The sequence below is a fragment of the Rhagoletis pomonella genome, unplaced genomic scaffold, assembly GCF_013731165.1.
Source record: "Rhagoletis pomonella isolate Grant_MI unplaced genomic scaffold, Rhpom_1.0 Rhpom_scaffold_00004, whole genome shotgun sequence".
NCBI classification, from domain to species: Eukaryota; Metazoa; Arthropoda; class Insecta; order Diptera; family Tephritidae; genus Rhagoletis; species Rhagoletis pomonella.
The window spans coordinates 2,372,251-2,399,125 of NW_023458558.1; the positions used below are offsets into that span (position 1 = coordinate 2,372,251).

The 26,875-nt window shown below is 32.0% G+C and overlaps 1 protein-coding gene across 1 annotated transcript in view; it reads left to right on the forward strand.

The window, feature by feature from the left end:
- The window catches only part of LOC118736803 (calcium-activated potassium channel slowpoke), a gene marked incomplete in the record, with an annotated part of 257,695 nt that overhangs the window by 122,510 nt on the left and 108,310 nt on the right, over positions 1-26,875 (forward strand). Inside the window, 5 exon segments of the mRNA XM_036466842.1 lie at positions 37-195; positions 1,551-1,662; positions 2,089-2,240; positions 5,493-5,660; positions 9,114-9,205. Of these exon segments, the coding sequence (XP_036322735.1) occupies positions 37-195; positions 1,551-1,662; positions 2,089-2,240; positions 5,493-5,660; positions 9,114-9,205 (683 nt within the window).

Consider the following 26,875-nt stretch of genomic DNA (forward strand, 5'->3'; position numbering starts at 1 on the left):
TTAATAAAGTTTTTGGTTTGCTTTCTTTATTTACAGGTCGTGCTTGTATTTATACTCAGCATTGCATCACTCATTATTTACTTCGTGGACGCATCTAGCGAAGAAGTCGAAAGATGTCAAAAATGGAGTAATAACATTACTCAACAAATCGATCTCGCATTCAATATATTTTTTATGGTTTACTTTTTTATACGAGTAAGTTGATTTTTCGGTTTTTATTTATGTATGAGTGATTTTCGTTTGCCTGAATCCCAACTTTATTGCATAGACTTCTCTTAAATATTTGATTTATAGTACATAAAAATATCGAGGGCATATATTCAATAACCTCAACCTGTAAATTTTCATAAAAATTACTTTGTGTGATGTTAGAACTCATTTGGGACTTACCTCTCATCACTGATGTTAATTCTGACTTTGCAATTTATTGGTAAATTCGCCTGTCAAGCGCTTTACAAGTTCAGCATTTAATATCACCGATGACAGTTAAGTTTTAGGTGGATTTTTTTTTATCAGAATCTCATTTTTGTGTGAAAAGTGCAGATAGAGGGTATTGAATGTAAGCCCTCTATATGAAAATAATAAGTTAATTGTTGAGCTGTTGTTTTTAAACTGGTACAAAATATTTAGACAGATTAAGTTCTAGCTGAAACAAAATGCAAAAGTCTCTGCAACAAGAAAACAAGAAACCGGCTTTTTGTTGGTGGAATCGCCAACTGTTCAAGCGGTGAGATACGACGCTATTACTAATGGTAGGGTGACTGACTGTTTTTTTTTAACCGATTTCAACAGGTTTTTACTTAAAATTTACGGTGGGTTTTTTGAAATCGAGTAAACTGGATTTTCTCCCTGCTAGGTAATTTATATATCAGAGTATAAAAGTTTTAAATATTTTTTTTTTTTTAAGAGAAACTAGAACATTTTTATTAACTTTCTATCGGTACCTGAGTGAATGATCGACCTATCCCGGCAGCCCATTTCGAAAACACCCTATCTGATAAAACTTTTCAAGAGCACCAAATTCTGAGATAGGGTGGTTTTCAATTAAATTTTGAAATAAGGCATTCTTCAGTCAAATTCTGAAGTAGGGCGTTCTTGCAAAAGTTTTCTTAGGTAAGGCATTTTCGAACTGGTTGCCGAGGTTAGACGATCTTCAGCCCAGGTGTCGATATCCGAAAATTTTCCACTGCAAAGAATTACTTCAAAAATAAAAGGAAAATCGAACGATGGTCGTTCTCAATCCAACGGAACGGCCAGGAAAGGCCAAATCCGAAGTGTCTGGACCGTAAGTAGATGTTGGTTAGATGAGCCGATGTGAGCGGGTATTTGAAGAGATAGTTAGTTAGTTGTGATCGGGTGGTTTGTGGCCAAATAAACAAATTAAATGAGAGTTCATTAGCCACTTAAAAAATCTTCATAAACACAGCTTTAACAATTAACTTTTGTAAATATCTGCAATCAAATCCCTAGCTTTTAATCATTTGACATACTATATACTATCGTATCGTATCGATTTCTTATGTATCTCTCTCTTTTCTTTACATTTCCAGTTCATAGCGGCGTCCGATAAACTTTGGTTTATGTTAGAAATGTACAGTTTTGTAGATTATTTTACAATACCCCCGTCCTTTGTATCAATATATTTAGATCGGACATGGATCGGTAAGCAAGATTTGCGCAAAAATATTGGCTTAACATAAAATATACTAATAAATTCTAAATTATAAATCAAAAGCAATATGTATTGTATGTATGTAAGTATTTAACGTTTTTCCTTTTCTACTCTTCATGTTTATGCAACACAACACGCACACGACTGCGCACAACATCTGTAAAATAAATACTTCACTTCAAAAACAAAAACCAAAACAAAAACAAAAATAAATTAAACAAATATCAACACACCCACCCATCAACACTTACATACACACGCGCACGCATGTACGTGTTGGCTGATCGAAATGGCTGCATGCAATGGATTTTACTCCAAAAAAAAAAAATGTATTTGTAAAAAAAACAAAAAACAACTTCAATTGGCGCTTCATAAATGGGTTGTTGCAATGCTTCTTCACATGCACCTCGTCACAGGTCTTCGATTTCTTCGAGCGTTACGTCTCATGACTGTACCGGATATTTTACAATATTTAAACGTTCTAAAAACATCGAGCTCGATACGCTTGGCTCAACTAGTATCAATTTTTATATCTGTATGGTTAACAGCGGCGGGCATAATTCATCTGGTATGTATGGATTGAGTAAAAAATAATATTGCTATTTATTATTGTCGTATATGTACTATACGTATATATTTATGTATGTCTATGTGTAAGTCAACATTTTTTCTGTTTGATAGTAACATTTTTACGCTGGTCCAACAATGGTTTACCATTCTTCGTTCACCTACATTTTTGTGAATATTTTCATCTTCATTATTATTATTATTATTATGTCTAGTTTTAATTTTTATTATTATTAGTACTTTTTGTAACAAATGTATGACCAAAAATGACCGTCAATCGCTTTGAGCAGCTGCCAATTGTTGCCAGGGAATATTTGTTGTATTTGTGCGGCGGTGGTCGATCCTTCCGGGCCAGACTGTCAGCCGCACTGTTAAAAGCACTGTTCATTGTCTTGGCGGTCATTGAAATGAAGACAATAAAAGAAAAAATTTATTATAAATAGTCCAATAGAATAATTCGCCAAAGCTGTAGTGGTGGGCCGTAAGGTTTGCTGCAAGCAAATGTGGCAAGTTTCAAAGTGCGCGTGGCTGCCACTACTACAGTTGCACAATTGCACATCTTGGAACATGTATGTATGTGTGTATATAAGTACCCACATACAATGTACATACATACATACATGGTCGTAAGTGTAGATAAATCACTTAGCCACTCATAGTCGTCGTGACACGCAAATACATGCAATTTTAATCAGAACTACTACATAAATATATGCAAAATCAATTAGTAAAGTATTCGATTTTAATTAATGCTTAGTTAAATGAAATACAAATTTAGCATTTGTAGTCCTTATAGATGCAATCAAACAAAATTTATTTAATAATATTTTCAAAATTATTTTGAATCACTAACAATTGCCCTCATTGCGGATTGTAACTAAGCTCAGATTTGGTTTGTCACAAGGGTATGTAAAATGGCCACATCTTTTGAAGAACAAAAGACGATTATTGTGATAGGTTCGCACCCTGGTCCTGGTTAATTTTTAATTTTATCTTTATCTTTAATATTTTAGCACTCCATATGTGAGTAGTCTACTTGCAAACAGCGTCATGTGATTACACAATAATAAGCCATAAATTAAAAAAAAAAAACGACTGCGACAACAACTAACATCTAAATTGAATATCTTTTTATTACCTGAAAATTTGAATAACCAAGAGCCTAATAACATTATACCAACATAACATTAACAGTCTATACGACCTAAAGCAGTTTTCTAAGTTCATCAGAAGATAGAGACTTTTGAATGTTTATAAATACATAAGTATGATAGCTACTTACATAGCGACTTTGCAAGTGGACTACTCATGTGTGCTACAAAAAAATAATAATAATGTTGTGATAAGAGTTAAAATTTAAAGTTTTACCATTTGCTTTGAACGAACATTTTCTGCAGCTACTGCTGGGATCACAACTCCCACACATTTCCCAATGAAAATCTTCTGAAATTTTCTGGGAAATTCCGGGAAGTCTTTTGTAAGACTGAAAGACAGTAGGCAAGATAAATCGTTAGAAAGACTTTGATTATTTTGACACGAAAGTTTTTAAAACAGAAGCTCCCTTGCCAATTTTCATGGTGGAAAGCTCATTTGAGTGCAAGCACTTGTATATTACTTTGCTCGCGCTGCTCCAGCAGTCGTAATTGCCGAGTGACAAGGCACCACTGTTCCATTCGAGTGATTCGGGGTCGAGTTCTCGGCTAGCGAAATGTTTTAATTTTTTCGTGTTTTAATTATTAGATTTTGTTTAAAAAAAAATTTTTTTTTAACTTGCTTTATTTTTTTTATTTTTTTATTGGTTTATTTTTTAATTTACTTTTCTTTTAATTTTTAGACTTCATAGTCTTAAAAAGAAAATTTTTTAAATTTAGTTTCATGAAATTAAACTTATTTCATTTTATTTCTTCAAATACAATTTTTAGTTTTTGTTGTTTTAAGAGAAACGGGCTTTTTGGAATTTCATTTAGCTTTTAGAAACAAAGATTTTTTACTTCATTTATTTAGATTTAATTGTTTAATAGAAGGAAACTTTTTTAATTTCAGTTAGTTTTTAGAAACAACGATTTTTTTAATTATTATTATTTTTTTGTTTAATTAAATTTCTTTTTAATTTTTCTCTTTTTTAATTAAATTTTCCTTCACTTTTTAGATTTCGTTCAAAAAATACTTTTTTTTAAATTTAATTAAATTTTTAAGAACCTATGTTTTTTTACTTTTTTATTAAGTATTTTTTTAATTTAATTTTATTTTATATTTTACACTTTACTAATAAAATAAAATTAATTTCGTTTAATTTGTAGAAACTTATTTCATTTTCTTTTTTATATAAATTTTTTAAAATTAATTTTTAAGATTATATTGTTTGAAAAAGATTTTTTTTTTCTAATTTCATATAAATTTTAGAGACTTATTTTATTTATTTTAATTTAATTTGCTTTTAATTTGGATTTTGTTTAAAAACTAAACATTTTTTTAATCCCATATATTTCTTAGAAACTTATTTTGTTAATTTATCTCTTTTCTAATACATTTCCTTTTATTTTTAAATACATTTTTCTATTATAATATATATTTCTTTTTTTAATTAAATTTTATTTTTATAAAACTTATTGCTAAAAGACAAAACGAGGAAAAAACGTATCTTTCAATTAAGTAGACTTTCAATATAGTTGCCAGAATTGACAAGTGTCCCTTCAAATGCAAAACAGCCCACATGACAACCGACATGAAATTGGCTTCTACTAGTAACTGCTTAGAAAGTATTGTGTTGTGCAGCTTGATAGGGAGTATTTAAGACTGGTCGTACTATCGAAAGTAACTCCAAGTATTTTTGGGTTATTCACAAACGGAATTGGTTCGCCGTCGCCGTGAATGCCAAGCTGTAGTCTGCCCTTCTTCGTACAGGTGGTAAAAGGGGTTGCCGAGGATTTCGTAGGGGGGAGGGTTAGGCTGCTTGCAGCGAAGAATTGAGAAAGTTCGGAGTGGTTTCAAGCACGAGTCCATTCCCGGATGCCATTGTCGAGAAGTCGCCAGCATAAGAGATAGTAGAGACTTCCTCTGAACTATGCCAATATCGCTGTAAGTTGCTCTCGCTCTTAAGAGCTGTGTGACATTTCATTCCTCTTCAAGACAGCACCAAAACGAACACTGTTACAATCTGTAATGAGGGCCATACTTGTATTTGCGTTTACAATGTGTCTATGTTATGTTACGTTTTTTTTTTCTTGTATTGCTGCATTTATTTAAAATTTAGCTGGAGAACTCTGGCGATCCGCTGGATTTTAATAATGCTCATCGATTATCCTATTGGACCTGTGTCTATTTCCTAATTGTGACCATGTCAACGGTAGGATATGGTGACGTTTACTGTGAGACTGTATTGGGAAGAACATTCCTTGTGTTCTTTCTACTCGTCGGCTTGGTAAGTTACAATTTACTTAAACACACATATACATATATACACTGCTTTAAAAAATATTTGACAATTTGAAAAAAAAAAAATAGATAAATCAAAAAATTTGAAGGTGAAGCAAAAAAACGAAGAACTAAATAAAATTAAAACCGAAAATTTTTAAATAAAACAAGTTGTGAATCAATTGAGAACGCTTTTTTTTTTGAAATATCAGGCTACCAGAGAGCGTTGTGAGTTGAAAGGAAAAATTCAAAAATATACACGCGTATTATTTAAATATTGAAACGAGGTAACAATTTAGCAAAACAAAAACATCACAAATTCACCATAAATCAATAATAATGTAAGAACTTCGCCCCCACCTCTGCTTTCTTCCACAATTGAAGCGTTGCCGCAGTAACAGTACTCATTATATTTACATATAGTGCATATAGTGGCTTAAAATTCAAGTGAGACCTTAAACGTAAAGCTTTTCTTTAGGTATACCCAATATAAAATGCGCTTGGTAGCAGTGGGCTCTCTTGTTATTGACACAATATTTTTTGGTTAGCATGGCAGCAGCAGAATGTTGAATGGTTTACCCATATCCCATTGAAAACCTCTAAATTACTGTATCCCTTGGAGACAATTGGCCTAGTACTACATAATCTTAAAAAAAAAAAAAATTTATATATATATATATGAGAAGACAGAAACCTACAAAATTAAAACAATCGTAGTGGTGTGAATGGAATGGAATTTTTTAAATTGTTCTAGATACAAATTTTAATTAAACTAATAAATTATTTTTCTTTAATAATTAGCTTACAAATGCTTAACCATCAAAATAATGAAAAAATAAAAAATTTTTTTTGTATGTAAAAATTTATTAGTGCCAACAGTTATGATATTTTTTATGATCGTTTTCTTGTTATGGCATATTAACAGTTTAGCTTATAAATATGTATACATCCACACATTCAATAGCGATCACCGATTACCAAAACATATTCCCCTCCCTTTAAGCTTTTCCAGTATTTTCAATGCGAGACCCCTCAAAATAAGTACACAAGTTTTGTTATTGTTACTTATCTGACTTTGACCCCGAGACTTTTGGCGCGAATTTTTAGTGAAATACAGTTTTGGAAATTCTAAATTAGAAAAAGCCAAAAAAAAAAATATTTAATAGAGAAGATGTAAAAGTTTAACTATGAATCTTAAAATCTTGTGCTGTTTTCCCACTGGGCGTTGAAGTGTCAAACAAATTTGTATCATTAAAATACTCTCATGTGGAAATAAACTTAAAATTGTCATTACAATTCTTCTCATTTAATACCCAGTGAAAATCCAGCAACTCCAACATAAAATCCAATGTAATTTAACCATATTTATGCACAGGTTTAATTTTAATCCATGCTTTCGCTGCTCTTCTATTCCACGCTTCGACATATGACGTCGAAATTTCACAAATATCCAAAATTTTTAGATTTCACATTATTTTGAAATACTTCTTTTTTATTAAATTTAGTTTCATTAAATTTTTCTTTGGTAGTGATTAATACTTCTTTAATATATTCGTTGTTCAAAAGCATGCAATTCAGTTTGCTTTCTACTTAAGTAACACAAATTAAAAATATTCCTATTTAGCAAATTTCGTTCATGCACATTTTCAATACAATGCGTTTTTTTTTTTAATTTTTTTTAAGCAGCCCACAAGAATACGTATTTAAGTTGTCGTACTCGCAAGCTCGTTTGCTCAAAAAGTATCAAGCGAAATGTTCAAAAATTCGAAATATCAATATATTTAAACGTTTTTTTATTCTTTTCATCTAAATTATGTCCAAAGAGCCTGGCCTCTCCTGACTCTCCATAGCGGCTTCAGTATTTACTGCATTCTGAGTTTACCAATTGAAAGGTTTAATATTTCAAAGAAAACTGGCGGAGAATACAAACAGTTTCCGGTTCTACAAAAGCGATCGCGGAACTTTTTCGCACCCAACTACTTGGCGAGCTCAATCCTTCTCTTCCGTCGGTGCGTGGGTGCAAACGAACGATAGCACTCGGCGACGAAGTCTCTCTCCCACCACAAATCCGACAACAAATTTGCGCTCTCTTACTCGGCGCTTTGCCTTGGCGGTGATGTTAGCCTTTGTCTTCACGAGGACATCAACTAGTCGGGCAGGTCACCTTTCCCATTAAGGGTACGTACATGCAAGGTCTAATCCTTTAAGTTATAGTACTTGAAAAGTTCGCCGTGATCGTAATCAAATTAAAATGGTCTTATCCGCCGCAACATTTTCCTTTACATTGAACTATGATTTAAGTGAACTTGGAGAACCTTTTTTTTTGGAGTACCTCGTTTATAGTTATGGCGATACGATGTTGAATTGGCGTTGCTGACTTCAGTCAGCCATTAAACTCAACATTGTTCCACCGTCTCGCCCTCTTCAAGGCAGGATGGGAAAATGGACTTGTCATATACGCCTATCACAGTCAGGGGTAAGCGTCACGTGCAGTGACCAGTCAGCAGTCTAACAAGTTTTCTGCAGTCTCGTCTTCTCGGTGAGAGTAAAAGACCTTCTAAAATTGAAGGCAACATAAGATTTGCCCACCTCCAGCCCTTCGATGCCTTCCAATCATTGCTGAGCGAAGTATTCATCCACTTTCTGATAGTGGCTTCGATGGGCGAAGGTAGGTCCGAGGAATATCTGGTCTGAGCCAACTCGTTATGTTTGCCAACAAAATTTAGTCGAAACTTGCATTGCCGAACTAGCTTGGAAGTAGTTAAGTGCAGTTTGGCTGTCCCCCTCTCCTTGCAAATACCTCAGCCTGGAAGACCGAAGCATGAAGCCCCTCTCCATTCTGTCAATCAGCATTTCTCTCTTTAAAAGAAGAAAAGTTTGCCTTCTTCTGTGGGTGACTATGAGAGTTCTTTGTAATAGTTGTATCCCATCAGCGCAGTACGATACACAAGGTGTGTTAATTATGAAAACAGCGTTTCCGCGTAAATCCTGTAAAATCATGCGAAACCTGTAAATTGTACTGCTGCCGAAAAGCAACTACTAAATAAATTAACATTTTTTCCTTCGGCCTCGTTTTGACCGTAATCGACTAAATCGCATATTATGCCTAAAATTATGCATTCATGAAATCTTGTTGCTTTTTGAGCAACTGAGCCAAAGTATTACAGCATCATTACAAAATTACTGTAAAAAATACTTAATAGATTTTTATTAAAAACAGGTATTCAAAGGTGTATAGGTTTCTAGTAATCAATACCAAAATTTTCAAAATGCTTTTTACTTCGCATAGTAAAAGTACCATTTTCGCGCCGCTAGTTATTACCGCGAATTTAGGACTCAACTTAGTGGAGATACATATCTGTATTTCTCACATATTTTTATACAAAACTACTTAAGCACTAAAAGATACTTTTTTTTCTTTATCGAATACACACATAAAATAAATCAAATGAAATTCTAGGCAATGTTTGCCAGCAGTATACCGGAAATAATAGAGCTCGTCGGTAGTGGCAATAAATACGGCGGCGAACTGAAAAGAGAACATGGAAAGAGGTAGTCTATTTTAAAAATCAATCACAAAAACAATAAAAAAAAATAACCAATTGCATAAATATATATGTGTTTGTAGTACTAAAACCAAACTATACATCTAGTAAATATTACATTCCTACATATTACATAAATATATACATATTTACATTTATATACATTTACATAGTTAAACAGAAGAAATAAAAGATGAAAATAATTCAAGAGAAAAAAAAACGCTGACATTACTCTTTTCTGCTTAATATAAGAGTCCATCATATTTTTTAACACATCTACATACATAAATACATAGACATTTTTAAACTAAAACAAAGTTAGAATAAGTAGAAGTAACAGTACTATTTTTGGTTTATCTGTAGCTTAACGAGCAATTTCTTCCCTTATTTTATGTTCTGAGCTATAAAAGATTGTAACTATATGCGATGTAATGTGGAACGATTTTCCGTCATCCCTTGTCAAATTTGGTTTGGAGACAAACCGGTTTCGGCGTTGTGCCATCTTCAGTGTCATTTTTCGTTCGACAGAAAATCGTTCCACATTACATCACACTCCTACCCTGTCGGAAATACCAGCAACAAAAATGAGAGTAACTATATGCCTTTATATGCATTTATGCACTTATTTGGGCAGAGGTTTTTCACTAGTGCAGGATTCTCTCCAGCTTTGAGTACATACATGCATTGAAAAAAGACTTTCTAAATAAAGATGCCAGATCGAAAAAAAACAATCGATTTTTAGATTGATTCAAATCGACAAAGAAGATCGATGCGAAAAACCGTTTACAAATTAATCGAGTTTGCATGATCGAAACATATGGTTCTAGTGGCGAAATTTGCAATACCGGATACAATTTTTATGAGAAATAGACATTTTTTTTTTAATTGAACTCACAGATATCGCATTTCCATATAATTTTACATTTCGTGGAGAATTATTTGTTCTAACTTAAGTATTGCTAGGTACAGATATTTTCATGGAGTAGCCCAATTTTAAACGAGATCCCAGAGGGACATTTTCTCATACGGTCATGCGGAAATTTAGGCGCTATCCTCTTCCTCAGTTAATTTGCAAAAATGTGGAGGCCTCAATTTCAATTGCTGGTAAATTACACAAACATGAGACCGGGAATGAGATAGCGGATGCTGAAAAGATCGGCAAGGAGATAGTTGTTGAACACCGTCTTTGTGAATGCAAAACCTTGCAGTGTGAGGCTAGAAACGTTTGGCCAACTATTACTGCGGAATATTTCAGAGTGCAATCTGAACAATCTCCAATCAGTAGGATCATGTACTTGACATAACTTAGACATAGGGTTGTCAATGTTACTAAGTAAATTAAACCGTCATCCTTAGAAAAACAATCGACGTAAGTGTGATGGCTATATCCCGTATAAGTTCAGCGAGGCGCTCCTGATTTATTAGTGAAGGCGTTTTGTCATTTTCGTCGGGATAAAAGTCCGAATGAAGTTCATAAGAAGGTTCCAAGCTTGGAGATGAAGATGGTTCCTTGGCTTTGTTGGCTGACGGTTTTTCAGAAAAGAGAATGGGCTTGTGAAGAGAACTAGCGTCAGGGTATTGTACAGAAATAACAATCGGTAACGTGGTTCGTGGATTCTCGCCAAACGACTGGCTGGAAAAATTTTACCGTAGAAGTTTTTCCATGAAACCAATCAAGCAAATCTGTATGGCGCGTTATACAACAATAGTGCAGTAGCCAATATTTGTCAATATTTTTAATTCCCATTTTGAAACAATCTCGGTAGCACTTTTTGAAGTATGTATGTCGAAAACGCTTTCTATTATTCTTTGGAGTATATTTTCCGCAAACATTACAAAATAAATCAGGTGAATTAACACCTGGTTGCTGATGGTTTCCAAGCTATACCCGATATTTTATGTATCAACATGTAACTTTTTTAAAACATGATTACTGCGAAATTCGAACTAAAAATAATAAAAAGGAATTTGTTGTATTTATGAAAGTTAATATTATCGATATGAATTATTTAGGTGGGCCAGTGGCCCTTATCCAGTGTTTTTAGAAGTCGTGTTGTTGCCGCGAAATTATTCTCCACCATTTATTCCAACTTGCAAAAATCTTTAATAACTGACTGCAGCTCTTTTATGCCCAGTCATTAATTTACAAACTTTTATAGCTCTATCGCCTCTCAAAGTAATGACAATGGATACAATTTTTTTGACAAAAATACCACATCAACATTTGTACCAGTTTTGACTATTTTTCTTTTACTTTTTTTAAAGTTCCTTAATTTTTTATTAAAGTCCAGCACCTTATCTAACAAAAATCTATCTATTATAAAATTGCACAAACTTTTCATCCCGAATTTTTTAGCAACTTCAAACTTGCACTTTATTTTACTAAAATTTAATAAGCTTTAAAACTGCATAACAAAAATTATTCTAGAAATTAAAATTAAAATGCTTGGAATTGGGATGAAAAATTTGTCGAATTTTTACAATTTTTGAAAAAAAAATCTGGTATTTGTTAGATAAAGATAAGTGTTGAGGTGCTATTGTTTTGTCGAGGGCTGTACGTACATACATCAAAACACAACTTTTGAATTAATACTGTACATGTTTTAACTACACTGAAAGAAGAGTCTATGTAGTTGCATGTGACACGCGCTTACTAAATTACACTTTAATTTAAAAAAAATTAGTATTTTTTATTTTTGCAATTTAAATTTAATTTTAACTGGTTACTGGTCTCAACAAAAAAATATATTTTTTTACACTCTTCCTTTTAACATTGAAACAATTGTCGCATTTAAAGCTATGTGTGGCGGCAAACACGTTTTTGTGACAAAAACTTTTCTAAATTTTCTTGCTATTCCCGTATAAAAACAAAATATATTGCTGAAACATTTTTCGAGTCACAGCTAATTATTTATTCGCTTATATTTAAGATTGCTGTAATGTACAAAGGCAATGCTTTTTTGTAACACTTTTCTGGAAATCAGGGTCAAACACATTTTTGTTTTGAAATCATTAGTCTGTTACCCTTTTATTTTAGGCGTTTTCATGATCTACTAAAAAATACAATATACTTACATAAATAATTTTTAACACAATTGCACCAACTAAAAATCATAAGCATATAGAATTTATAGTCAATATAAAACAAAGTTACTAAGTTTGCTGCTAACCGCAAAAATACCTGGTATACCACGAGTTATAATAATTATTATAATAGAATTGAAAATTTCAAGTAAACCTATTCCAATTTTATTACACATTTTCCGGATTTTCGTAATATGGATCATTATTTTCGTGTCGTTTATTTGTCGTTTCAATTTGCATACCTCAGTCATTCTTTTATTACGCGTTTATAAATTTTTTTTTGTAACTGCATTATCACCAACTTTATATTGGAATACAATGTAGTTCGAGTATTCCAAGAATGCAGTATATCTTAAAGACTTTTAATGTAAATTTCGTATCATGTATTTTTCGCGCCAACCAAACCCTTATTCACTAAACTTGAACTAAAACTGAAAATATACTACATACATAAGTTAAACCTTCATAAGTAGATACATACATACATATATCGACTGCTGAATGGAAGATCGACCTACATATCTTGGCAGCCAGATGGAAAACGGCCTATCTCGAAAAACATTTCGAGAACGCTCTATCCCAACTGCCGATTCAAAAACGCCCTTTCTCAGCACATTTTCAATACATTCTCAGATACGGTGCTTTTCGAAATAAAATTCATTCAAATTTTGAAGTAGTGCTTTCTTGAGAAGTTTTCTTAAATAGGGTGTTTTCGAACTGGCTGCCGTGATAGGTCAATGTTCCACCATCGTTCAGCCTTCTATATATACATTTATGAACGTACTAAAATCGTTTCCTGGCATCATCACTTGTAATTTGTAGGCTTATTTATTGCGATATTTTTAACTCCCTTACTTGCAAGAAATTATAGATTTCAGTTAGCGAATTTGAATACATTAAGAGCGTTATATTAATTCTTTTCAGACGAATGATATTTATAGAAACAAATATGTATTATAAAGTATCCGCATTGTTTTAATATTTAAATTTCGATGTGTAGTCTTATGTTTTCAATTGTTGCTTTAATTAATGTAGTTAAAAATATATACATATGTGTAACTCTTATCACCATAGCACTGTTACCGAGTGTACTTTTACTACTACTATTTAAGCAAAAACGTTGTGGAAATTTATATAGTAAAAAAATTCTTAAATTACGGTCACGTTGATGTGTCTTATGTCGGTGATGATGGTAGTAATATATACCCCTTATAAAATGGAGGAAAATCATTTTATCAGAAAACGCAAATTTGCAAACTACCAAGTCGGGGATGCTCTATCCTTTAGTCGTATTACAAACTTCCGGTCGAAACTGATCGGAGGTCCATTTTTTTTTTAAATGGGATATACATCCAGATTCAAAGAGGATATACATACAGATTTTGCGCGTGAAAGACATACATATACTTTTCTTAAACTTCTAATTTACATAAAAGTCTAAAAACTTGTATATTTTTTTATGAAAAGTTCCCGTTTTTACGATAGTGTCTGACACGCTCACATCTGCTGTGGGCATTTCTTCACAACATGGTTATTAATGTTGATTGTCTTCGAGGTCAGAGCTGGGCTGCTTCTTTTGCCACAAGTGAAGACGGCTCTCCAACTAAGGGTTTCTTTGGAAATTGTTTTTTACTTATTCTGTTTTGAATTTTTATATGTATTCCAAAAAATAAACACGTGGCCACGTTCTGGACAGCGTTTTTATCTGGAACTTTTTGCTTCTTGTAGGTCTTCAGTACGGCTATTTTTTTAGTTCTACGAACAAAAGGTTCAAAGGTCAATTTCCCTTTTGAAATACTTGAAACTTTCTTCAGTGTGGACAGAACTTTATTTGCCTTTTGGCGAACACTTTACTCCTTCTGGAAACCTTCTTTCGATTGAGATTGGTTTTAGACCGTTTAACAACCCGGGAAACCATTTCTCTGTCCTTTGATTTATTTCTAAAGGACCAATGATGCTATATTTGAAAAATGTGTCTTATATTTTCTCGCATACCAATTTCCTTGTTATTTTTGTGTTTTAAACGAAAGTACGCTCGGTCATTTAAAGCCGACCAAATGAGATACATACAATTAATTTTTTTTTGAATTTTTAAACAAAACAAAATGGGAAAAAGTTCGACGAAAAACTTTTAACCTTTTTGTTTCTAGGAATAAATTTTATTGCTCATTCCTAGGATATGCTACATAGTATGGTCTAACTTTAGTATTTCAATGCAAAAGTTACGCGCCTACGCCATGCATAATTTTTAGAAACCAGAACAGCAGGAATATATACGTTTGAAAATTAAAAAAAAAGTATATATGTATACATAAAAGCGAACACTCGGTAACGTGCGTTATTATTTAAAAAAAAAATGTAAAGAAAACCAATATTATGGCCATCCATTTAAGCATCGAACAATTTTTTTTTTATTTTTACACACATAGTTATTAAGGGTGTCCCAAAATTTACACAAGATTTAAATTAAATAGAAAACTCGTCGGGTAAATGACCTCCACGGCTTTTCTTCCAGCCTTATTTTCAAACAAATATGGTATAATGACGCTTTCAGATGGAAATTCGCACTAAATTGTGAATTGCACCGGAATGCATCTGCAAATCGACAAAACGAATGACAAAACTGTCCAACTTCGGCTGGTGAAAATTAACTATTGCTAGAAGCGATCAGATACAGATAAAAGATCAGTTCAAGCACCAGAGGTAATAGAACGTTTTGCAGTATCACACACGATATGTGAGCCCTTTTCAACAGCAATATTGAGGTTTTTACAATTTTTTTTTTTTTTTTTTCAAGAAAAATTTTAAACGCAACAGAGTTATAGCTGATACTTCGAAGATCAAATATTTCCTCATCAGACGCATCATCGTTATGCAAAGTTAGCAAAAACGCGCAGTTTAACAAACAGCTTTCTCGCTTTATTTTTATTTTTTTGATTTGGCTACTTTATACAAACTTGTATAGTAGTGTTAAATCACGGTAAAATCTTTCATCTCTCTCTCTCTAATTACTTACCTGGCTTAATAAAATAATGCAGCCAAATCAGAATTAGAACTACCAGAATTCTAAATCGAAGTAATTGACGTGAAAAATCGTAGCAAAAAATAAAATGCTGTAATAGATTATTTATGTATCCTTCATTTGCCGGAAGAACGTCATAATCAAAATATACGAGTATATTGGAGCGTATTCTTGTTTTCGTACGAGTCGAAAATCATGAAATTTTCCTATCATTTTCTATACAAAAATTTCAAATTTTCGAAAGAGCGGTAAAAAGTTTCTTAAAAATTACGATTTAGCCGTCAATATCGAGAAAAAATATGAAAGTTAGTAGGTAATACCAAAGTTTTGTTATTTCGGTTTGATGTCACATAAAGTTAATCTGAATTCAAATTTACATTATTTTGAAAACTAAGAGACATCTTGGGCGGATTTTGGTACACCCTATATATTATAATAAGCAATTATTTTAACTACATATGCTTAATATTTTCAAAAATGTTCGTTATGCACATGTTCAGTATTTCTTTTTTTTTAAGTACATATATTTATACCAACATAGGTATGCTGCTTCAAAAGTTTATTTAATTTACTAAGTAGTTATTTTATGAAAGCACCGTTCTCAAAATGTATACAATAATACTCTGTGAAAAAAAAGTAATGGCCACGCATTCGAGATTTAAATTTTAAGCGGTTGCTTTTTATACTTTTCCTGCTCCATTTAGCAGAAATACTATAGCCGATCAGCATAAAGTGAAAACGACCGTTGATTTTAGGATTTTAAACTTAAAACTTTTAAGAATTATCAAGTGACAAAATTACAAAAAAAAAATCTTCATATTACTTTTAACACTTCGTAAATCTTTATGATGCTGTTGTTAATAGTCAGATGAATCAATTCCATTTTTTACTCCACGAGGACTTTAAAAAGTGCTTAGAAAATTCTTAATTACTTGCCCTTTAACCAATAGATGGAAGACATTGGGCCTAATATTTACTTAAAAAGTGAGCTTAAACTCCAACTCCATTTTCGGTACAAATTCGCGAGCTTCAACGCTGCAAAAACTTGTTCTAAGCTGAAGCTCACTTTTTATGCATGAGGCTTTTTGAGGAAAAATTTGTGGAAATTTTAATATTAAATTTAGTTCGCTAGTTTGCTATTTTTGAGTAAAATTTTAATTTTCTTAGAGAGATACAGGCTCAATGCACAACAATTCTCAATAATTTTACCGAAGAGGTACTTCGTAACTGATTCTTTCTCCATGCTCAACATAATACATATTAAATAGTGTTTCAACCCAAGTTTTTCTTAATAATTCAGAAGCGTTTTTTTTAAGCAAAACCTTAGCCCTATTTTTCTTTTTAATAAAACTTAAATACCAATTATTTAAGCAATTAAAAAATAAGAAAATAAATTAAAACCCCAAAAAAAAAACAGGAAAAAATAGATTCCCCAAACTTTGACAAACTTTGTATTCTCACGATGTTGAAATTATTATTACCTATGTTTACAGCATTTTGTTAGATTTCCAGTAGGCGTTAAATAAAATTCGGCATAATGAGTTTTATTTTTAACGTAATGACGCCCAAATTCACCATTAAAATCTTTCAACATCTAATGCCTCGTTGGAAACTCGGTATTACCGATAGAACACTTTTCGTAATTTGTGCCATTTTAATGCCCAGTGCGAATTTGGCATTAGAGACGAAGTTGAAAATAACTTTTTCCTAAATTTTTGTGAGTGTTCATAAGGAGTAAATATTTATTTCAGTTTAAAAAATTTTGTGAACTAAGAATTTTTAATATTTTGTCTTAGTTAGTTAGGAATCAATAAATATACCTTTTTTTATTTTTTAAAGGTAAAAAAGAAAAAAAAATACATCTGACATTTTATGAAAAAACATACACAAAAGTCGTTCCTGGGTCTAAAAAAATCTGAATAAAATGAACAAAAAGTTCAAAAAAAAAATAATAATCGGAGAAAATTGTGAACAACGAAAAACACTGAAGAAGCACGAAAAATCACGAATCATATAATATTTTAACAAAATAGTGTTAAGAAAAATGTTCAAGCCACAAGAATATATACAAAACTCAAAATTTTTTGTTTCTTTAAATTATTGCCTTTTAATACATAGCTTCTAAGTAATCAAATCTAATCAAATTTGGCTATTGTATTACTAATTTATTTATCACCGCGTGAAATATGGATTGAATTTTTATTTAAAATTGGCTTCATTATTACATGACTAATAAGGTACACATTTGGATCTTAGGTCTTCTTAGGTGTCTTGACATATTTCACATAAGACACATTTTTCAGTTTTAGTCAAGTCGGTTGCTGAGGGTTTAAACTTACTTTTATTCACACAAAGTGTTGGATTAGATTCAGTTAAATTATGTATATTGTATAATTTCACTATAAATCAATCTATTTATATACAATTAGTAGTCTTCAAATTGTAGTGTAGGTAATTTCCATCTCATCAGCCGCTTTATGCACTTTCACTAATACAGATCCATCAAAAAAAAAACAAATGTTCTCCTGCATAAATACTAATAATTTCAGTTAATCCACATTCGATTCATTTCATGCGCACTTACTCATAAATACTTTATACTTTATTTACCAAATATTCTCTCTTACACTTCGCTCTCTCTTTCGCTCCAAAATGCCTCTTAAGTACACACTAGCGTACTGTAAATAATTTTTTTTATTAACTTAAAAATTTCGCACTCAGAAACTATTAGATTTTCGAAAAGTAAAACTACAAATCACCACGTATTTACTAAGTAGGTATGTATGTAGGTATTATTTATTCATCGTAATTCAATAGTTGTGAAAGTAAAGAAGTTCGTTTCTTTAGTCTTTCGATCGATATTTACTTATAACGGGTGATTTTTTTGAGGTTAGGATTTTCATGCATTAGTATTTGACAGATCACGTGGGATTTCAGACATGGTGTCAAAGAGAAAGATGCTCAGTATGCTTTGACATTTCATCATGAATAGACTTACTAACGAGCAACGCTTGCAAATCATTGAATTTTATTACCAAAATCAGTGTTCGGTTCGAAATGTGTTGAATGTGTGAAAAGTTGGCAGAAAATCCGCTTTTTTATCGACAAATTTTGTTCAGCGATGAGGCTCATTTCTGGTTGAATGGCTTCGTAAATAAGCAAAATTGCCGCATTTGGAGTGAAGAGCAACCAGAAGCCGTTCAAGAACTGCCCATGCATCCCGAAAAATGCACTGTTTGGTGTGGTTTGTACGCTGGTGGAATCATTGGACCGTATTTTTTCAAAGATGCTGTTGGACGCAACGTTACGGTGAATGGCGATCGCTATCGTTCGATGCTAACAAACTTTTTGTTGCCAAAAAATGGAAGAACTGAACTTGGTTGACATGTGGTTTCAACAAGATGGCGCTACATGCCACACAGCTCGCGATTCTATGGCCATTTTGAGGGAAAACTTCGGAGAACAATTCATCTCAAGAAATGGACCGGTAAGTTGGCCACCAAGATCATGCGATTTGACGCCTTTAGACTATTTTTTTGTGGGGCTACGTCAAGTCTAAAGTCTACAGAAATAAGCCAGCAACTATTCCAGCTTTGGAAGACAACATTTCCGAAGAAATTCGGGCTATTCCGGCCGAAATGCTCGAAAAAGTTGCCCAAAATTGGACTTTCCGAATGGACCACCTAAGACGCAGCCGCGGTCAACATTTAAATGAAATTATCTTCAAAAAGTAAATGTCATGGACCAATCTAACGTTTCAAATAAAGAACCGATGAGATTTTGCAAATTTTATGCGTTTTTTTTAAAAAAAAAGGTATCAAGCTCTTAAAAAATCACCCGTTACATACTTTTATTCGTAAACTATTTTTTTTTATGCTAGCAAAATATGAAATAAATAGGCGCTTCACCGTAAATAACATCCATAACTACCACACTCGTAAAGCAGCAATTGTGTATATACTAAATTTTAAAGGAGAAAATCATTAATGACACCTACGATTTAGCGCGCCTTTAGCGAGTACTTAAAACATGAGTAAATATCTACTAATACTGTTATTATTGCAGCGTAAAAAGTAACTAAAATCAAAATAAAATTTTTTCTCTAATACTTTTGTATACAATTTTTTGCCTTCGCTAATAAGTAATTAGTAATTAAATCTTTTTTATAACAAATTTTTCGCAGAAAAAAAAAACAAAAAAATAAAATATTTCTTGTTTGTATGTGTGTGAAATGTATGCAATCTTTGAGTGTGTTAGTATACCTAAGTGAATAGATTTATTTTGTATAGTTTTGTCCACTGCGTACAACTGTTTCCTGCGCCCACAAGGGAAAAAATAATAAAAGTATTTATAAAGAAAGCAACGCTGACGTACCGCTGAACCGCAGAAAAACGTGAGCTAAACAATAACCGTTGGTGAAGTGCAAGCGCTGCTAAGCGTGCTAAGTATTGAAAATATTAATTTTGAAGCTGGCATTAGGACGAACCGGCAGCGGCTGGTAAAAAAAAAACTAAAAAAAATAAAAAAATCAATAGGCAAAAAATTGTTTTGCAATTCTGCGCGTCTGTATAAAAAGAAAAAAAAAACAATAACATTTAGGAAATGTAAATTTATTACCCTGCCCTGTGAATATTTGTACATAATTTTATAAATATATACAAATTCCTATATATATATATATATATATGTAAATGTATATGTGTGTTAACTTTAGGCTGTGTTCGCTAGTTGGATACCAGAAATCACTGAACTGGCAGCGCAAAGAAGCAAATATGGTGGAACATATAGCAAGGATCCTAGAAAAAGGTACACCAACCACTGCGTTGTACCGCCCTAGCGTAACGCTCAATACCCAAAATACACTCATTCCAAAACATCCATATAGTTATTTTATAAACAAAATACTCATACAACAACAACAACAATAATAATAATACAGCATTACTTATTTAGCGTAATAAGTGATTAAGTAAACAAAAAAAAAAAAAATCCATTCAATATGCAACGAAATAAATTCATTTTACACACCCGAATTGAATTGGTTGCCATAAACCGAATAAAACCCTAAAATAATACACACTCAACTCGATTAGCTTAACGAGTTTAGAATTTTTTTAAATGATTTTTTTTTTCGTTATATTCTTCTTCTTATTTTTTAATGTTTCTTTTCATTTTAACTTAATGTACTTTTTTCGTTTTCTTTTCATCTTTTGTTGCTAATTATTTCGACACTTTTGATTTCTTTCTCTTTCGCTGAACGAGACTTACAAATGAGATTTGTATGTACTACCCTAATACTGCAGCAAAGTCAACGAATTTTGTTTTCCAAAAGCAATATCAAGCGTAAAAGCATTTAAAAATAATATAAAGAAATAATTCTACCAATTTCATTTTTGGCGCTTCTGCGCAAATATGGATTTTTTAACTTTTTATTTCTTGAAAATGCTTACCCATATCCAACGCATTTTTGAAACAGAGTTGTAGCCATTTTTTTTTGTTTTTAAAATAATGAAATTTTTGTACTATGTATGTTCAAGTCCTTAACTTAATCAAAAAGTTTAGCAAAATTCGAAAAAAAAGCAGTTGCAGCCAAAAACGAAAAATAAGTAATTAGAAATATCAGTAAGGCATTGGTTTCTTGGTGGCATGTGTTTCTACTACTTTACTTATGTGTTTAGCTATACTTACATACATACACATACATACTATATTATATACCACTGGCGAGTATGTAGAATCAGAACGGTAATAATTTCGTTAGGCTAGCGCTTAGCCAGGATTAATCGATAAAATTCATATAAAAAAATTTTTATTAACATAAAAGTAAAACAAAAATTATTAAAAAGTGCTGGTTTTGAGTTTTGAATGTGTGTACATATTTTTTAATGCAAACATAAATGAGCCGAAAAATTGCATACAATTTTACATTCAATTTTGCAACACCTAAGTTTTGTTTTTGTTTGTTTACAGCTTTGTGAATATTCATCTGCTTTATTTTGCATATACATATGTGTGTAGGTACAGTTGTGCACAAAATAATAGGAGTGCGATATTTTGACCAGTTTTGGCTATTTGTCCTTTTTGTTTATTTAATGTTTACTATTTTTATTTATAAAAGTCCAGTTGGCTTTAAAACAAACTCCATATAAATTCAGATTTCCAACTTTGTACAAAAGTTATAAAAAATCTGCAAATTTTCACCAAAGTCTCAAACTTTTATTCAGAATCTTTAAAAGATATTTGTGGTATGCAGTTTTGTAGCCCATTTGAAGTTTCAACTTGCTAAAAATCCGGTTGATTGTTGAGAATTTTTTTGGTTGATGGTGTTACACGTTTTTTCCATTCAATGTAGAGATGGGCGCGGGATATCGGGACCTGCGGGACCCACAGTACTGATTTCGAAATGGCCGGGATGGGCGGTATCGGGAAGGTCCTTTAAAATTATTATGGACGGGACCAAAATCCTTTCCCGAAACTCCCGATAAAACTGCAACTTCCGCAAATTCAGAAAATCTCCTTAAAAAACGATATGTGAAATATGCAATATTTTTATTTTTATTTTATTGGGACGAAAATTCAAATCAAATAATTCAAAGCCAAGACACATAAATACAGGTAGAAGCCAAAATGACATTGCTCTCATGAGAACCAAACCTTTAAACTTCAACTTGGTTTTCTTTTATTTCCTATATTTCGTTACGCTTTAAATGTCATGTCGTTTGATTTTTGTTTTTTTTTTTGAATATTCGTTAAAAACAAATTTTAATTAACATTTGAATTTTTGTAGTGTTGTGCGGCTTATACTTAGTGTATGTGTTAAAAATGCAGCACCTGAGGCCGTGTTTTTATGTGGTGTTAAATATAAATCAGAGGCCACTAATTTTTTAACGTGCCTTAATGTCCTTAGCGTAAGAAGCGTTGGGAAAGCAGCTGTGGGGTAGAGCTGCAGCGAAATGCCTTGCTGTGCGTTAAACATTTTAAAGCAGCAGATTTCTTAAATGCACCGGGAGGTACAGGAAAGGCACGTTTGATGCCAAGTGCTGTTCCTATGACCCTTATGCCGGAAAGTCCCTCCAACAACACTGCAACTCATAAATCAAAGACAGAAAACAACAAACAAATTAACAAATTTTAACTAAAGAAAATAAATAAATAAAATTAAACTTCAAATTTACTTAAAAACGTCAACCAGTGAAATGGAATTTTTTATTTTTCCTTACACACGCTCATTTTTATTTTTACTCTCGCGAAAACTTTGACTTTTGTAGGTTTAATGTCAATTTGGCTTCTACCTGTTTTTATTGTACCATGATTCAAAGCTTGTTCGACAATTTTCTTTTCTTCGTACAAAGTTGAAAATCTGAATATATTTATAAGGTGTTTGTTTTGTGTAGGCAGCTGGACTTTTATGAAAAAATAGTAAACAATAAATAAACAAAAGACAAATAGCCGAAATTGGTCAAAATTGTGCACTTCAATTATTTCGTGGACCACTGTCTATTTTGCAAAGCTAAAAATTAAACAAAAAAAATTCAATTTAGTTCTACAATTCCAAAAAGCATCCCCAAATTGTTTGCCTATACAATTATGAAATGAACATATTTTCGCTTTTACTTTTTATTTAATTTTTATTTTCACATTTTTAAATTTTATTTTATTTTAAATTTTGCAATCGCGCTTTTTTGCAGCGCACGTTCTTAAGGCTGGATTTCGCTTTTTAATGTCCCACTGCTACGAAATACAATTAATAAAAAAGCACATAACCGTTATTCGTTCTGCCCCACAACACGTTTAGCGATGACCGTGAGTTATTTTTTTTTTTTTTGTGATTTTTTGCTCAAATGCGATTTGCTCTTCCTTCTACTTAAATAAGATTTACATACATTACTGCATATATTTTTCTCTGTTTTTGTTACAATGCTTAATTGTGTACTAAAAGAAATAAATATCCATTGTATTTATATTATTTTACATGTTTTTATACATACATACGATAAGTATTCAATTCAATTTTATTTTCGCTCGCTAATTACACCCCACTCGCTTCTTGATGTAAGTAAATGTTTGAATTGGCGTTGTAAAGCCATTAAAACTGCTGACGAAATGTCTTTTTTTTTTAATCTTCAACTTTTATAAAAACTGGTTTCCGATATTGCTGCACAATCTGTGACTTAACTGTCATCTCCGATGTTGGTTCTAACATTGAAAGCTAATAATAAATTCCTCCAACAAGCGGTAAATAAGATTAACATTATCTGCATCGATGACAGTATCAGCCTAAATAAAAAAAGAAAAATAAACACTTTGAAATGTTTGTGTTTTTTTTTTTCGCTATTCTTTGGCCTAAAAACAAATCATACTGAACAATTTCATTGAGCTTGAGGTCGTTTCTAATGAAAAATTAATGTGGAAAAGCAAAAATAGTTTCTTAATTCGGATACTTTTTTCCACGTCGCTCAAAAGCTGGAAGCTCGAAAGCACATTTCACAAATTTTTTTTTTATTTAATTGGTTTGTTTACGAAATTTTAAAACTTTACGACTTTTCCAGTTTAAGAAAGTTAGAGCTATGCAACTTGAATAGTGATATTTTTTTATCAAAATCTGGTCTTAAACATATCGACCCCTTTGCGCAAAATTTTCGCATTTTACAAAAACCAAATTTTACAGGAAAGTGTTTATTTTATTTTGCTCTGCTTTGGCTAGCACCAGCAATACTAAAGTTTAGGTTTGCTGAGATAAATCAGAAATATGACTAAACGCAAAATTTTTTTGAAGAAAGGTTTTCACATTCTAATTTCTTAGCACATACGATAATTTCGCCCACAAGACAAAATTTATTGTCACATGCGATAAAATTAAAGTCAATTTTTAAGGTAGCTATTGGAATTTAAGCCGTGATATTTCAACATATGATGCGTTCTGGGGTGTAGAAAAAACTTGCATCAAAAAGTGAATTTCGTAAAAAATTTAACATACGATACTTTTGCGCAAGAGGGTCGATAGCTTTATTTTTAAGCATCAAAGAAACTTTATTTTAGTCTGATTTTTAAGAATGAATCAGTTCTGAAGAAAAGTGAGTTCTCAACTGAAAAAACTACCATTTTTAAGTCGTCCTTCCAAGTCCGGCCAGAAAGAAATGCCAATTTTGAACAGGCAATAATCAGCTTTGCTTTCCTCCGTCTAGCGCCCGACAAGGAAAACTATCGAGGCCCTAGACACAAAGGTGACGCTCGCTCTAAGCAGCCACTGTCCAGTGATTCTAGACAGCTTTCGTCTAACGAACTGTGCACTTATTAATCAGAATTCTCGTACTGTCCTAATTTGCCATTGCATCCAACGGCTTGCCAGAGCTTCTCCTAGTGGTGGCAAGGAAATCAATGTTGCCAAAGTCAAGGTTTTGAGTTCTACAGTCAATCCGGGAACTAAGAGAGATCAGTTTTTTCGAGGGAATCTCTCCAGCTGCAGAAATTAAAATCTCTATTGAGTTATTGTATGTCACAACCAGTCTAAAAACTCCATTGTAGTTAACAATATACATATATAAATTTATTTAAAAAAAGGTTGAATCTAAAATTCCAAATGAAATTATGTTGTTTTCAGCTCAAGAAAAATATTTGAAGTAAGAATTTTTTTTTTTCTTTTTGATTTACAAACAGCAAAAATCACTTAATTCTAAAATTTCATAATTACACAGTTAAAAATGAACAAAGTTCAATAAAACTATAAACCCTACATTCATTATAAAAAACGCTCAAGGAATGGCGAAGAAATTTTCTTGTTTCGAACTTCCTTAAGGCAGTACGCAGTTCTTAAGAAATTTGCAACGCTTTCTACTCCAGTTTTCTAAATTTTTTTTTGTGAAAAAAGAGCACCAGGCAACCCATGTTTGCAACAGAAATACATGCGCGTGCCATTATTTCGTGAGGAAAGAGTGAGACAGCTTGCTGTGAAATATCAGATGTCAAAACTCCTTGGAGTCACACATGAAATAATAGTAATATTTTTCTTGACCTTTTTCTTAAAATTGGATACTAATCTTAATCAAAGGAATACGTCGATTTTTCATCTAACAAGTATTACAATAAGACCCTGCTTATCTATATTGAAGAATACACGTGGAAGCTATGAGCACTCAAGTGAAAAAATACATACAAAAATTTTCCACACACTTCGCCTATATCTCAATAACGGTTACACTAATTTAATTTTTTTATTTCTATTTCGTTTTAAGGGAAATATTTTACATAAGCAATGATTCTCAAGTGCTATAGGCCGGATTTCTTGTCGGCTAGCGTAATTAATTTTAACAAGCACACCTTTTCTTTCTACCGCAGTCACTATAATACACGATACTCTTTTTATTGCTTTTGCACGTGTAAATGTAAATATGTATGTGTATACATATTGCACACTTAACACAAAAGGATCATAACTCAAAATTTTCCAATATTGATTTTATATTATAAATAAGTACATACTTATGTATGTATGTGAGCTGGGATTACACACCACTATTTCTAAAATTAGAGTCAGGAATACTTAAATATTATTTTATATACTTATAGTTTCCAAAAAAATATCTCTTTGAAATACTTAGATACCACTGTAGGGAAATTCTCAAGTTTTGAAATTATACAAAAAAAACGCCGGATTATGCAAAGTAAATATTGGGTCGTACATTATGGATCTATGTACCGTCTTTCCAAATGAGGTCATTTTCCCAAGATTGTGTTCTTATCATAAAAGAAATACAAACGTTAACAAGAAGAAAAAAATATAACTGATCTTTTGTAAGTATTTTTCGTTTTTATTAAAACCTGTTCTTCTGCAAAAAAAACAAGCTACTTACAATAAAAATCGGTGGAGAAATAAATAATTTGTGAATGGTCAAACGAAAATAGGAGCAGGACACCTACATATTACTCGTGCATGGCGTATAAGTAAATAGCTATGGAAAATTACCCAGTCTAGAAAAACGGTATACAGATCCGCAACCTACTACCCAAAATTAATTTACGTATCTCGGCGTTTTTTGTGTCTATTGAGCGTAAAACAAAAGTTTCATGCAATACATATCCCAATAGTTTCTGAATAACTTGTAAATTTAGTTTTGTTACACTTTTGTAAGTAATTAGTGTATAGATTAGGGTGGTCCTTAAATGTAGGAAGCAAATTTTCACATCAGGTTTCATAAGCCTCAACCCCTACGTCGCACAGTGCGTAATTTCGGCGATTTGGGGGAAGGAAAATCATAGCTCCCACAATTTCGACTCTAGAATACTGTATAATTACGCTTTCAAATGTTGTGGGTGATTCCATAAGATTAATATTTTATATGGGCATTTCCAGGGGAGGGTCTTTATAGTCAAAAATTAAAAGTGATGTATCTCTGTTAGGTATGGTCGAATCTGGGTTATTTTTTCCACGCATATATGTGTTGCATGTGCAGGAATATTGCAAAAAATTTACCCGTTAGGTGGCGCCGGGGTCGAAATATTTTGAAAGCCCGTATTTATAGACTGATTTTGTTAATATTTGCGATATGTATTAGATACATAGTAAGCAATATA